Source organism: Mastacembelus armatus, chromosome 4 (assembly GCF_900324485.2).
Source record: "Mastacembelus armatus chromosome 4, fMasArm1.2, whole genome shotgun sequence".
NCBI lineage: Eukaryota > Metazoa > Chordata > Actinopteri > Synbranchiformes > Mastacembelidae > Mastacembelus > Mastacembelus armatus.
The window spans coordinates 7,123,478-7,136,935 of NC_046636.1; the positions used below are offsets into that span (position 1 = coordinate 7,123,478).

At 40.1% G+C, this 13,458-nt stretch overlaps 2 protein-coding genes across 5 annotated transcripts in view; both read left to right on the top strand.

The window, feature by feature from the left end:
- The window catches only part of csnk1g2b (casein kinase 1, gamma 2b), a 31,211-nt gene extending 29,967 nt beyond the window's left edge, over nucleotides 1-1,244 (top strand). For all 4 annotated transcript variants that reach the window (XM_026323084.1, XM_026323086.1, XM_026323085.1 and 1 more), the window contains one exon: nucleotides 87-1,244. In XM_026323084.1, coding sequence (XP_026178869.1) covers nucleotides 87-141 — 55 coding nt within the window. In that variant the 3' untranslated portion in view covers nucleotides 142-1,244. The remainder of the gene's footprint in view (nucleotides 1-86) is intronic.
- A 6,185-nt stretch (nucleotides 1,245-7,429) lies between these two features.
- Nucleotides 7,430-13,403, top strand: mfsd12b (major facilitator superfamily domain containing 12b). The gene is made up of 9 exons (XM_026323607.1): nucleotides 7,430-7,706; nucleotides 8,815-9,025; nucleotides 9,384-9,516; nucleotides 9,594-9,779; nucleotides 10,086-10,178; nucleotides 10,270-10,362; nucleotides 10,817-10,990; nucleotides 11,639-11,733; nucleotides 12,253-13,403. The coding sequence occupies exons 1-9, from the start codon at nucleotides 7,430-7,432 to the stop codon at nucleotides 12,389-12,391; spliced, it is 1,401 nt and encodes a 466-aa protein (XP_026179392.1). The 3' UTR covers nucleotides 12,392-13,403.
- Nucleotides 13,404-13,458: the final 55 nt, after the last annotated feature.

Sequence of the window (13,458 nt, forward strand, 5' to 3'; positions counted from 1 at the left end):
GTAAAAAGAACTACAAAAATGGTGAACTACTCCTTGAAGGGCAATATTAATATGCCAGTAATTGAGCATGCTTTTGTTTTCTGCAGGTGCTGTTGTTTCTTCAAAAGGAGAAAGAGGAAAGCTCTCCAGAGGCACAAGTGAAAGAAAACGGAGAGAACTTGAAACATTGTGGTCACTGTCAAGTTTTAAATGGAAGCAACTACACAGACCCCCAGTCCCCTTTCTCTTTCTCTTTCCAGCTCCCCCCCTCACCTCTTTACCCCTCTCACCTTTCTGCCCCTGTCACTCTATCCCTCCCTTCCCCTTGCGCTCTCTCTTTCTTGTTCTCAGTGCTCCCTGGCTACTGGCGAGTTAAAGGAATGTTGCAGTCCTACTGACTTCACAACAGACTCTTGATTCCTTTATCGACGAAAAATAAACTTACCTGCATTACAGCGGGGGGCTTGAGCAAAAGTAAAAAAGCTGTAACAATGAAAACTCGAATACCGTGGCGTGAATATGAAAAAAAAAGATACTGTTTGACACAGTTGTTGTATTCTAGATTCCATAAAGAACGTGTATTGTTTCAACAGTCAGCTGTTGATCAGGGGGAACCATTGAAGTGGTTCGAATGAAAGAAATCTGCTCCTTAGGAAAACTGTTTAATTTCTCTTTTTTTTTCTTCCTTTGGTGTGTGTTTTGGGATCAAGGTAAAGAGGTGAACTATGCTGATGTTAAATCTGAAAGACACAGGAAGCATTTCATCTACAAAAGAGAATTTGGAGGATTTTTATGGTTTTTTTTTTTCTTTTTTGTAATTGAATCCTCAGTTTTTGAAGTCAAATCCCTGCATTGAGAACTTATTTTTATGTTGTAGTGTTCTGGAGTTCAGTTTTTTTTTTTTTTCCCTCATTATGGCTTTGTCTGTCAATGTGGACTTTGTAGCACAGTCACTGGCCTCAGGTACTGTGGAAGATTGAGAGAAACAGATATTAAGCTCTCTTATTATTATTATTGCACTTTTGGAAAAAAAGAAAATAATTACAATGGAATACTTTAGGTTTGAAATTAACAATTAAGAAAACAAGTTAATAAAGACTGAACTAGGAAGAGTCCTTCACAACGCTTATACCGTATCTGAGTTATGGCCGAAATGTTGTCGATTTACATGGAAAAACGATATGTCTTTCGATTTTTATTTCTTCAAAATAATTTACCAGGAAATCATAGTTTGTGCCTTTCTAAGTAAAATGTTTAAAGCTGAAGTGAGTGTCCTGCAATGACATTTTATCTCATCTGTCCTAAATGCTCACTAGATTACTGTGTGTGTGTGTGTGTGTGTGTGTGTGTGTGTGTGTGTGTGTGTGTGTGTGTGTGTGTGTGTGTGTGTGTGTGTGTGTGTGTGTGTGTGTGTGTGTGTGTGTGTGTCTTTGTTTGCAAAGCTGGAAGGTTTTGTGAACATGTTATGACTTACGGCACATCCGGCCTTTGCTCTCATTTACAAGCAGCATGCATTTTCTTCCTTCATGCTCTGCTGCAGTCGACACATCTCTACAGAGGAGGAGTGTGTGCTTTGGGCAGAAATCAGGGTTGTATGTGTGGTGCCAGTTCAAAGAGATCTACCAGACAACAACCCAAATCTGTTTGAGCCATTCTTTCATTTTGTCAGGAGGCCACAGATGGTCATGCAGCTCACAGAGGTTTACTTATTTATAAGGTACATCATTTTGCCTCTGAAATTATCCAAATTCCACATGTATGGCATTGAAAATCACAGCTCCCTCTCCTTTTTATAAACAACTATAGTTACATAGAAGTGTTTATTTTGTGTGCCTGACAGCCTGCTGCTCTTCTATGTGCAACCAGTTTAAATCTCCCCTAAAGCTTGTAGGTCATTGAAGATTTCAGGTGTTATGGCCTTTAGTTATTTAAGGTAGTACTACAGTGATTGTAATATTGCATTTCCCTTAAAGCTGGTGGCACAGAGGAAACAGGTGAAAACCAGAATGGCCGAAAGTGAAGCAGCAGAAGCTGAGTAATTTTGACCTTTACATGTGGCTGGATTTAGTCTTTGTTGCTTTTTGACCTGGATTAACCCTCTGGGAGCACCAGAGGAACAATGTGCTGTTGGCTCTACTGGACCATTTACTCTTAAAGAAGAAATGATGAGTAGATTAATCTAATAGGCTACTGACAGAAAATGAATGGCAACACCTTTGATATTTCATAGATCTTTATAGTATTTTTAGCTATGATGTAAATATGTGCTAGTTTTCTATTCTAACTTTGGCTTCAGGGAGTTATTTTCATTTTCCCTGAACTGTGTCATTTTGTTGACTAAATCATATTATTAAATAATAATAGGGTTTGCTATGAGATTGGCCACACTGACATTTAAAATGGGTGATAACAGGAAGCAGGGAAGTCATTGAATTATAGTCAAAACTCATCTGTTTAAATGATCTGCTCTGTTAATCAGTGGAAAACTTGAAAAATGTTGTCAAAACAGCCCCAGGACACATTTTAAATGAAGAAATTCTGCTCTGCTCCGAAACCTTTCCAGCGGACCCTGAATGCAGCGCAGCCTGATGCTTTGGCACTGGGCATTAGTTCCCAGTATGACCCAACTCCACAAACACTGGATCCTACAGTTTTTTTTTCTCCTGCCTTTCCGATCCAGTCACCACCACGCACATTGCAGAGCTGTATCAACACTTTAAAACAAGATACATCTCCAGATGTTCCGTTAAAGACGCAAGCTGCGCCAGCGCACTTTTACGCATGAACTGACCGGGGTATCCTGCCAGCACCTCAAGCCTTTGTTGGCTGAAAGCTAAATCTGTCCAGCTGACTAGCGCGTGGCCCCAGCATGCATAATCCATTATATCGCTTTAATTATCTGATTTACATTTGGGGGATTCCTGGAAATGATCTGATCAGGGACACGGTAATACGGTTTTAGACACCCCTAAGGTGGACCATACCATTTCCTAACCTTGACGCTAGTTGAACGTCCAGACTTCCTCACTCCCATCATTGCAGTGGCTCGTATGCATTAACCACTGGAGACACTTGGGTGACGTAAGTAGCTGGTTGTCTTGTTTAATGCACTTTACCTCATGTGAAGTATGAACAAGTGAACGTCACACACGCTCTTTCTACATTGCATATGCAATTACTCTTTCATCAATAGGACTTTATCGATCACTAGCGTTCGTCAAACATATGATAGCTCTGTTCATCGGTAACTTTTATTGAACACACACACACACACTGCTACCTCCCTCTCCCTCTCTTTCTCTCTCTCGCTCTCTCTTTCTCTCTCCTACCAGGCAATACCACAACAAACACCCCCGTGGCATGTTCACGGAAAACCAGGGAAACATCACATAATATCCGCTTAAGTAACTCGACTCAGAAACGGTCAACACAGTAATAACTTCTCATTCCTTCAAAATACTAAAAATGAAGATTGAAACATTAACATAGCTACTATTTAAAGAAAATAGAAAAATAAATCCATATTCTACAGGCTCTTTTTCATAGCAGCCACATGCTTCTCCCTTTTGAATGAATGGAAAAAGAGTCACATCATGTTGGTATTGGGACCAGTACAGGATCTACAATGTGGAATGTTGATTTTATAACTTTTCAAAGTAAAAGCTGGTAATTTAAATTATTGGATGGTCTATGCCTTTAATATTAGTCAGACACAGGTTTAGATGTTGTATGCTAGTAACCCATCTGCTCATCTCTTTAGCATGTTGATGGTGTTTTTTTGCTCTGGTACAGCAATGTGTGTTTGAATGGTTTTAATGGTCTGCTGTATTTTTGTGTGAGGGTCTGACTTGGTGTCAGTTTTGCTCTAGAACACTTTGTTGGTGACCTCTGACAAATCCATTTGACACATGCTGGTCAAATGGATTTGATTTATCGTGCTATAGACTGATATATCATGATAGACTGCAGACAATCGTTTAAGAAAGGATGATACTGTAAGGATTGTGAGCCTTCAGTTGACTGAAGCTTATGTTATGACCCTGAGTAATAAATGTATCATTGTTTCATGGGACGTCTTTCTAGATATCTTTCTAGGAAAGGAGGAGACACTTTTTTATGTTATGCTCAGTAATCCCTAGGCTGTGCAAAAAACATACGCTTGCGTTGTGCTGGGTTCCTTTTACACCCTGGGGAAAAATTTGACACCCCCCTCCCCTCAGATTGTCACTGTATAATTCGCACTCTGACCAGGGATAAACAGTTTTTCTGCTCAACATCTGTTAATGTAACAGTTTGCACTGTGCACTTGTAAATATGGCAACGACAGACCTCTGAGAATAAAGGAAGTTTTATCACAGGAGTAAAATCAATCATGGAGCTGTTTGTGCATCCTGATCGGTCTTTATCCGGCTGCAGACGCATATGTTTCGCAATGGGACATTTTCTAAATGACTTGTGTGCCTCCATGTGGTTCACCTACCTGCTGGTCTACCTGCACTCCGTGCTCGGCTTCCAGAGCACCTATGCAGGTGTGATGCTGCTGATTGGCCAAATAGCGGACGGGTTCTGCACGCCCCTGATTGGATATAAATCTGACAGAACGTCAGGTTTGCCCAGGATTGGCAAGAGGAAAACCTGGCATCTCCTGGGTTAGTAACCAAGTGTGTTCCTCACATGTTTGAAGAACAGTGCAGGTGAATATGTATGCCAAAACTGGTCTTTGTCAGACCTCGATGAAATGTCCTAGTCTTAAATATTAATATACCCTACATAATGGTGAAGAAAAATATTCAGATGTAATAATTCCACAATGTAAGACTGCTCCATTAACTCCAAGACCTGAATTTCAAATGGGACTTCAAAGTGCATTAGTAATTTTAGCAAAATCTACTTAAATTATCCTAAATATCTTGTCTTGATTAACCTCCTGAGGAGCCTGACTGGCAAAAATGTGTTTTTGGATCCCTGTTGTCCCCCACAGTATGGGGCATAGGTTTTAATTCAAGCAGTAGCGTATATGTTCCTAAAATCAAAAAATTAGAATACACATTTTGCAGAATCACCTGTTACAGTGTTCAATAATGGAGCCCCAAAGGCTTTGAAAATTTGCGACAATGCACTACCAGTCAAATGTTTATGTATATACCTCCTATTCAATGGTCTTCCTTCTTTATTGTTTTCAACACTGTATATTAATAATGAAGACACTGAATTTATGCCAGAACCAATATGGAATCTTTATATTTTCGATTCTGCAAAGCAGCCACATTTGCTTTGTTGACAGATTTGCACAGCCCTGGCGTTGTCCCAGTCAGCCTCATGTGGCAGTCACCTGGAAGGGTTTTCAACAATCTTTGAAGGAGTTCCCAGAGGTGCTGAGTATTTGTTGGCTGCTTCCCTTCACTCTCTGGTCCAACTGGCCCAAATACCAAGAGGTTGGATCTGCACTGTAGCGTGTGCAACTGCTGCTGCAGTCATAGTCACGACTGCTCCTGTACCATAGCGAGCACCTTCAGTTAATTAGAACACAGCGATCACCAGGGCTTTTAGTATTAACTTGAGCCACAGCTACAGATTAGTTTATTAGTTTAGAACTGCAGTAAGATAATCAATAAGTAACAACTATGTACATGCTCACATAGACGATTTAATTAGCAAACCGTCGCTAGTTATGTTGTATCTCAGCAAAACATAAAGCAATGCACGACTTCAATGTACAGTACAGGATTTAATAAAAAAAAGATAGATAATGATAATACATAAGCTTTAAATATGTAAATAATGTTTACTGTTATTGTCACCAGTTCTGCCTTGACTTGTTGCAAATCCCTTAGAGAAAAGGAATCTGTCTGCAATTTGCATACACTACAGTGCACACCCTACCACTTAGTGTTTGGATGCCCAACCCACAGCTCACACAGCCATCCATAGCTATGGGCACACCCACTGCCTACACCCACTCTCCTCCTCCTTGGACAAATTACTTTTATATAACCTAGAGGTGTGTTTGGGATCAATGTCCTATTGGAAAATGATGGCCCTACTAAGTCCAAAGCAGATGGGAGGGCATGTTGCCTCAAAATGCTGTGGTAGCCACACTACTGAAATACTGTCATTTATTATATGTCATATAAATGGCATTAATCTTAACTATTTAACCTACATGGAGTCTTAAGTCACTTCATGAGCTGCTGTGCCAGCAGCTGACACAGTTGTATGTGTCTGACATACAGGAGTGCTGTTACTGCTTCTGTTTGCAAAGAGTTTCTGCAGCTGCACGGAGGATCTGCTGCTGATGGCTGTGCCAATTCGTTAACTCTGTTTAAGTAAAGGTTCACAAGTTTTACTCCTCTTCTCTTGGCCTAGGACTTGATTGCTGAAACGTATGATTTGAGTTAGCCAATCAGAGGCAGGATAGGGATCATAGCAAATTAGGGAATGGACCTGCCTTGATGAGAGGAGTGACATTTTGCATTTCAATTTGAATTTTGACACCAAAAGCGCATGGTGACAATGTAATGAAAATGCAACCAACTGTGGGCACTGTTTCACCTGCACATTTGAAGAGATCAAAAATAATATGACATGCAATTGATTTAGCTTCCATTTAAAATACCGAAAATAATTCAAAGTATATTAAAATATTGATTTGCCACTTTGCAGACTGAATTCCCAATTGCAAAATGAATTGTAAATTGAATAATAAAGCCAAAAAACCTCCATACTTCTTACCGACAACATGAAAGGACATTATTCTTACATGCGGTTAGTTCCAACACCTAGGGGCACAAAGAAACCCGCCTTATTTATTCTGTTAGTAACACTATATTTGACTTTATTAATATGCAGTTCATTAAAACACCTAGTGGCATGTAGAACCCTCTTTTATTTGCTCTATTAGAGATAATATGTTTGATTTTATTACCATTTTGCCTCTAAAACAGTGCTTTCCTTGTTCTAACGGCATAAAATTGCGCACTCACTTTATTCACATACAGCAGCTTCAGAAAAAACACAAAATAAATGTAAGTGACAATGTTTATAACTAACTGTCCAGGAACAACCTGTTGAAGCTGAGATGCCCCAACTGGTTGGGAAACCTCGTCTCGTTCTGGGTCAGTTGTTCTAGGTTGTATTGTTGTGCTATTGCAAAAATCACATTTTCTCAACACCACCACAATTTAGGGTAACATTTAGCCTAGGCCTTAGCCTTTGGCCTTCAGAGGGAGGGGTGGGTGTGTGGACTGAAGCCTACACTAACCCAAAACGAGTTCTTCAGGAAGGTATTCCCGAGGTGGAGGAGAGGTGAGCTGTGGGATGATCCTTTTTACACAAGCATATGAGAGAAGTCTTCTTAGGATAGAAGAGATTTGCATTGTGCATTTGTAAATATTAGTACAGACCTTTAACATAGAATAAAGGACGTTTTATCACAGGAGTCGAACCAACGATGGAGCCATTTGTGCATCCTGATCGGTCTTTATCAGTCTGCAGACGCATATGTTTCGCAATGGGACATTTTCTAAATGACCTGTGTGCCTCCATGTGGTTCACCTACCTGCTGGTCTACCTGCACTCCGTGCTCGGCTTCCAGAGCACCTATGCAGGTGTGATGCTGCTGATTGGCCAAATAGCGGACGGGTTCTGCACACCCCTGATTGGATATAAATCTGACAGAACTCCAGGTTTGCCCAGGATTGGCAAGAGGAAAAGCTGGCATCTCCTGGGTTAGTAACCAAGTGTGTTCCTCACATGTTTGAAGAACAAGCTTGTCTTTGTCAGACCTCGATGAAATGTCCTAGTCTTAAATATTAATATACCCTACATAATGGAGGAAGAAAAGTATTCAGATGTAATAATTCCACAATGTAAGAATGCTCCATTAAGTCCAAGTCTTGAATTCCAAATGGGACTTTAAAGCACATTAGTAATTTTAATCAAATTTACTTAAAATTATCCTAAATACCTTGATTAACCTCCTGTTCAATAATGGATCCCCCAAGGCTTTGAAAATGTTTTTTTTTTTTTAAATCTTGTGACACACTACCAGTCAAATGTTTATGTTTCCTAATGCTCTTCCTTCTTTATTGTTTTCAACACTGTATATTAATACTGAAGACACTGAATTTATGACAGAACCAATATGGAATTATGTGGTCAAGAAAAAAACTCTTAAATAACCCAGAATATATTTTATATTTTCAATTCTGCAAAGCAGCCACATTTGCTTTGCTGACAGATTTGCACAGTCCTGGCGTTTGTCCCAGTCAGTTTAATTAGGCAGTCACCTGGAAGGGTTTTCAACAATCTTTGAAGGAGTTCCCAGAGGTGCTGATTATTTGTTGGCTGCTTCCCTTCACTCTCTGGTCCAACTCATCCCAAAACATCCCAGCTGGATTTAAATCAGGTGGTTATGGGGACCAGGTCATCTGACGTGACACTCCTCGACACTCGCACTCCTTCTTGGACAAATAGCTCTTACATAACCTAAAGGTTAAATGATGGTCCCACTAGATCTAAACCAGATGGGATGTTGCTGAAAAAGCAACCGTAGCAATGCTGGTCAAAACTGCCCAGAATTTTGACTGAGTCAGCAAAGCACCTGCACCATTGCACTTCTAAGTAAGTCGTGTAAAAAGTACAACATTCCCCGTGTTATCGTGAAGCACATGTATAAATGAAGATTCCTACGTCAAACAGTATTTACAAAAACGTACTGAGTTATTGCCACCACACTGAAAACACTATGTCATTTACTATAGATACAAGGTCTGTTTAACTGCATTTTTAACCATTAAGGTTGAAGGGACTTCAAATATTACCTCTCTTTTCCAGGGACTGTTTGTGTTCTAGTGTCCTTCCCCTTCATTTTTAACCCCTGCCTGGCATGCACTGACAACACTCCCCATTCGGTGCAACTTGTGTACTTCATCCCCCTCATCATCGTCTTCCAGTTTGGTTGGGCAGCCACTCAGATCTCACACCTTTCCCTCATCCCAGAGTTGGTGTCCAGTGAGAGCGCCAAGGTAGAGCTTACTGCGTGCAGGTGAGTGATGACATCACACATGTACTAGCTGGGAAACCGACCTGGTGCTTTTAATCAAGTATGAAACTGTGCAAAACAATTGGGTTGCTTTATTTACAGTGTAATAGAGTGATTTTAATGGGAAAATATGCCCTAAAAGAATTAAAAAATATACTGAATATACTGTAATCTAAATTAGGAGCTCATATTTTGAAAGGAAAGGGAACTAAACACCTGTTTTTTCATATTTAATAAAGAACATTTTTAATCAGGAAGCCATACATGCATGAATATAGGGGCAAGCACATATCCACACACACACACACACACACACATATACATATATGTATATATATAAATGTTTTGTGTCCTTGTGTAGGTATGCATTCACTGTGCTGGCCAACATCACAGTCTACACTGTGGCCTGGCTGCTTTTTCACTTCCAGGCTCAGCACAATGTGGACCCCTCCATCACAGAGAACCTGGGCAAGGTGGACATCCCTCTGTTCAGAGTAAGAAAAGAGATACCACAGACATTTCATCCCTCTGGCAAAACCATTGTTTTCATCTGAGCTTTATCTCTCTATAGATGCTGGCACTTATTCTAGTAGGCACTGGGGCATTATTCTGTCTGGTATTTCATGTTGGAACAAAAGAGGATTTATCAGCCTCAGATAGTGAAAAGCAACGAATTACTCCTTCACCATCGCAGGAATCTTTGGCTCATCCTGGATTTCACTGGAAACACTGGCTGAAGGAGCCCTCCTTCTATCAGGTGATACCTAAATCTGTGCCGAGTAACTTACTGTCCATTCACAAATTTTCTCTTCCTCTTGAATTCTCTACCATATTTCAACTCAGGATATAGCTTCTTGTCAAACTTATATCAGGGTGCACCTCTGCACTGTTGCCAGACTTTTTAGATAATTTTGACATTATCTCTTCAAATTAAGATATTTTGGGACACATCCCAACTCAAATATTAGAAAGAAAATTCATATTATAACGCTCAGGAGCTAAATGTGCAAACTTGCTGGAATGGTCCTTTAAATTCTGTTTTCTGTGTTTGCTTTTGAACCAGATGGCTTTTCTGTACACGTGCACCACTCTAATGGTCAACTTATCTCAGGCCTATATGTCAGTTTACCTCACCAACTCACTGATGTTGCCAAAGGTAATGCCAGACAATTTGAATTCAGTGATTATGTTGCTGCTATTTGTGCAGTGCTTCAAATTAAATCTGAGTTTTCTGCTTCTTTCCTCAGAACTTCATTGCCACCATACCTCTGGTGATTTATGTCAGCAGCTTTGTCTGCTCTTTGGTCATGAAACCAGTCAGCAACTGCATAGGCATCACTGTGAGTTCCCCAGTTTTCACAGCTTTCACTCGGTCTAGTGAAGCAGAATCATTCAGATAAATGTTTCCTTAGTTTGTGTGAGTATTTGAAAGGAGACTGACCTTCTAGACAATGGGGAAGTTTCTGAGTCAGCCTGTGGGTCGACCTGTGTGTCTGATACAAACTCTAATAAATTATTTTGTGGCTTTAGGCTTTATGGGTGCAGTGGGTTGTTTGTCATGAGCCAGCATGGATCAGATATCTTGTTTTTCAAAATTGAAATCTGCGAGTGGGTGTATCACAGCCACTGTATAGACAATATATTAATTTAACAGAATACATCCATTAAAGATCCAGCACACTCTGCTACCATGTTGACAACAACACTTTTCTGTGTTGCGTGACTAATAAATTAGTCATAAGAATGAAAAGTTATTGAAATCATATTGAAATCAAATGTGTTTTTTCTTGGCAGTTTATCTACTTGTTTGGCCTGTTGCTGGTGTTCAGCTTTGCCAGCTGGGTGTTTGCGGATAAGAACATGGGAGCTAGAAGCATCTATGGTGCAGCTGTGTTGCTGGGAGCTGGTTTAGCCACGATCCAGGTCATGTCTCTGTCCATGGCAGCCAAGCTCATCGGGGAGCGGACGGTAGGTAGAGGGGAACCAATAACAGTTTACAGATTTGGAAGAGTTAGGATGATAGAGATATTCTATGTTTTCTTGTTATAGACAGCTCACAAAACATAACTAAAAACAACTATGTGTTATATAACCAGTGGTGTTAACCAGTGCACACACCACTACCTGTTAGGAAAAACAACATCACATGCTACATCGAAATGTATCAACCCTCATAGTTTAACTTTTTTCCTAGATATTGAGGTTACGAGAAACGTTATCACATGGCAGAAACTAACAGCTGCCTTTAGTCATAAAAGCCACCTCAGAACCATATGTCCATTCACAGCAGGGTGTTGTAAAACTTTCAAAGAAGTCCATTTTTTTTCTCCTGCCCCTGGATACAAGTCATGCTATAAGATGTTTTCACAAAGCTATCAGCTGTGAACTTATAGATGAGGGTTTGTTGTGTTGGCACAATTTTTACTGCTGCTACATCTTTTCATGTCTAAAATCATTCTGTCTACAAAGGGATGAATGAAAATGTTGGGTAAAGGCAGACAGAGGGTTGATTGTGTGTCTAGCTCACGGACAAAGATGCTGCTAAGAACTGTGTAGGCTCTTTTGGTAGATTTGTGCTTTGCTGCACTGACTGCAACAATCTTTGATCTCCGGCAGCAAAGTGGAGCCTTTGTTTATGGGGCAATGGGCTTCACAGACAAGGTGTCTAATGGTGTGGCGATCACCCTCATCCAGAGCATCCAACCATGCAAGTGAGTCTGTCACAGAAGACATAGGCATTTCCCACAGAACCCCATTAAGCAAAACACTTTTTCCATGTTTCCCTTGTTTTTCGATGCCTTATCAAAATACAGAGGAATCCTCAACAACATATAGCAAGAAGGCAGTTTTTTGAATATGCATGTTTTTAAGCGACCTTTATTTGCTTGTGACTCCTGAATATGAAGCAATAGCATCTTGTGACCCTCTGGCACAGGTAGCATCTAGTAGTAATGCAATACAGGTATGACTTTCTTTTGTTAGAGCATTTCGTTTGAACAATATTTTGAGGCTCTGTGAGGTAAAAAAAAAAAAATATTTGCTTTAGAGAAAAAGCTGATAATGTTTGATGAAAAGTCAAATCAAGTTTCAAATCAAGAAATTTTATTTGTATAGTCTCCGCTTCACTGTTTGTGTAGTTACTGCTCTGGCACCGTGAGGCAGTGTCACCTGCTGCTGCTTTTCTGTCCCGCTTTAATAAAAGAAGTTTTCCCCATTTCTTTTCTCTTCAGGATCACGGAGTCATGCTGCCCAGACTGTGTTTGGTTTTATCGCCACGTCATGGTGACAGTAACCGGGGGCGTTGCCATGGCTGCAGCACTTTGCCTGTTGTCGCTCTTCATTTGGCCAATCAGGAGAGACAGAAATTAGGGTTCAAATCTCATTGGTCATCATTGTCTTATACATGTACACACAGGAAACAACCATCCATAGCAGAGATTTAGTAACTTAGTAAATGATGTTGGAGCAGGTGTATTTTGTGTTTTCTCCATATTTACACTCCATATTTGCTTAAACCTGATATCACAATGCCAGATGGATGCTGAGCCCAGATGTATTTATATGTGAAACTATGAATAGAATTCACATTGAGTTTACTTTTTAAGTTATTGTCATTGAAGGAGTTGTTGAAGAAATGCATCTTATTGCAGCTCAAGGGTAACGGAGCAGAGGATGAAGCCATGTCACCATCTAGTGCATGGATATGTAACTACGCTGCTTTGCCCTGATGGGCTTGCTATGATTTTAAAAGCTTAGAATTACAATATACAGTACTGTGCAACGGTTTTAGGCCCTTTACATGTTTTAGATTCTTATCACACGACACAATCAGGTGTCTGATACCAGATTCATTGTGTAGCCCATTGTATGGACAACAAGCCCATAAATAACCCACTAGAGTTCATGAAGAACTATTTTCAGAGGCAAGAAAAACCAGGAGTCCAACAGAGCCCCTGATCTCAGCAGTGTGGAGTCAGTCTGGGATCATATGCAGAGACAGAAACACTGGGACATTTAGAATCTGCAGCAGCTTCTCCAAGGTGCTGCAAAGTACCAGGAGAAACTGGGAGCAGGTCAAACCAGAGAGAACTGCTGCCGCTGCAAAGAGGGAGGGCTTCAGATACCGATTAGGTTTAGGTTTGGTTAATTTATAAATGAAAACACAATTTATGTAATTTATATTAAAAGGATCCCCTGTGGATTTTCTAGTGGCTAAAGCTTTTGCTGTATCAGGAGCCCCAAGGTTTGTGATCCTACTGGAGGTGTGATTCCAAATGAAGTCGGTGATTAGCCTGTAGTTAAAATGTTTAACATATAACACATACACACTTATATTACTTAGTCTTTAGTGATTTTAGTTATTGTTGTAATAGAAGATGTATCTAAGGTCATTCTTTAAAAATTAACTGTGAGTTCTTTTTTCTGTTTGAAGAGGC

Coding starts and splice junctions, on each gene's coding strand:
- mfsd12b (XM_026323607.1), top strand. CDS start 7,430: ATGGAGCCATTTGTGCATCCTGATCGGTCTTTATCAGTCTGCAGACGC. Junction 10,363..10,816: donor GCAACTGCATAGGCATCACT/GTGAGTTCCCCA, acceptor TTTTCTTGGCAG/TTTATCTACTTGTTTGGCCT. Junction 11,734..12,252: donor CAGAGCATCCAACCATGCAA/GTGAGTCTGTCA, acceptor TTTTCTCTTCAG/GATCACGGAGTCATGCTGCC.